The 658-nt window shown below is 39.4% G+C and overlaps 1 protein-coding gene across 1 annotated transcript in view; it reads left to right on the forward strand.

The window, feature by feature from the left end:
• LOC123521768 (olfactory receptor 2D3-like) overlaps positions 1-331 on the forward strand; it is a 949-nt gene extending 618 nt beyond the window's left edge. The window contains exon 2 of the mRNA XM_045290937.1: positions 5-331. Coding sequence (XP_045146872.1) covers positions 5-331 — 327 coding nt within the window. The remainder of the gene's footprint in view (positions 1-4) is intronic.
• The last annotated feature ends 327 nt before the right edge of the window (positions 332-658 follow it).

A 658-nucleotide genomic window follows, 5' to 3' on the forward strand; every position in this document is an offset into this window, starting at 1 on the left:
CATCTTTGCCATGGGTGTGGGGATCCTCCTAGCTCCTGTGTCCCTCATCCTTGTCTCCTACTGGAATATCATCTCCACTGTGATCCGGATGCAGTCTGGAGAGGGAAGGCTCAAGGTTTTCTCAACCTGTGGCTCCCATCTCATTGTTGTTGTGCTCTTCTACGGCTCAGCAATCTTTGCCTACATGAGACCGAACGCCAAGAAAATGAGTGAAAGGGATAAAGTGATCTCTGTGTTTTACTCTGCAGTGACTCCCATGCTGAACCCCATCATTTATAGTCTGAGGAACAAAGATGTCAAAGGAGCTCTCAGGAGAATAACAGCAAGATAGTCTTTGTGAGAAGTTGTAATTTCCCAGAAAACCTTTTGTCCCATTCCTTCATATTTTTTTTGTGTTTTCCCATCTTTTTTCTCACATACATTTACTAAATTGCCCATTTAAAGCAAGATACTGTCTTTCACAGAGGACAAAGAAGGAAAAATAGATGAGCATAACAATAAGTTTCTACTTCCCAAACCTGCACATGCTTATTCGTTAATTGAAACAAATCGGCATACTTGTATCACTGTTCTTTGAGAGACTGAAAAAACAAAAAAAAATGAAACAAATAAAACTAGAAACAAAACAAAGCAAAACAGAAAACAAATCATCACAAAT

Source organism: Echinops telfairi, unplaced genomic scaffold, assembly GCF_000313985.2.
Source record: "Echinops telfairi isolate 266 unplaced genomic scaffold, ASM31398v2 ScPeMD7_60;HRSCAF=208, whole genome shotgun sequence".
Classification (NCBI taxonomy): domain Eukaryota; kingdom Metazoa; phylum Chordata; class Mammalia; order Afrosoricida; family Tenrecidae; genus Echinops; species Echinops telfairi.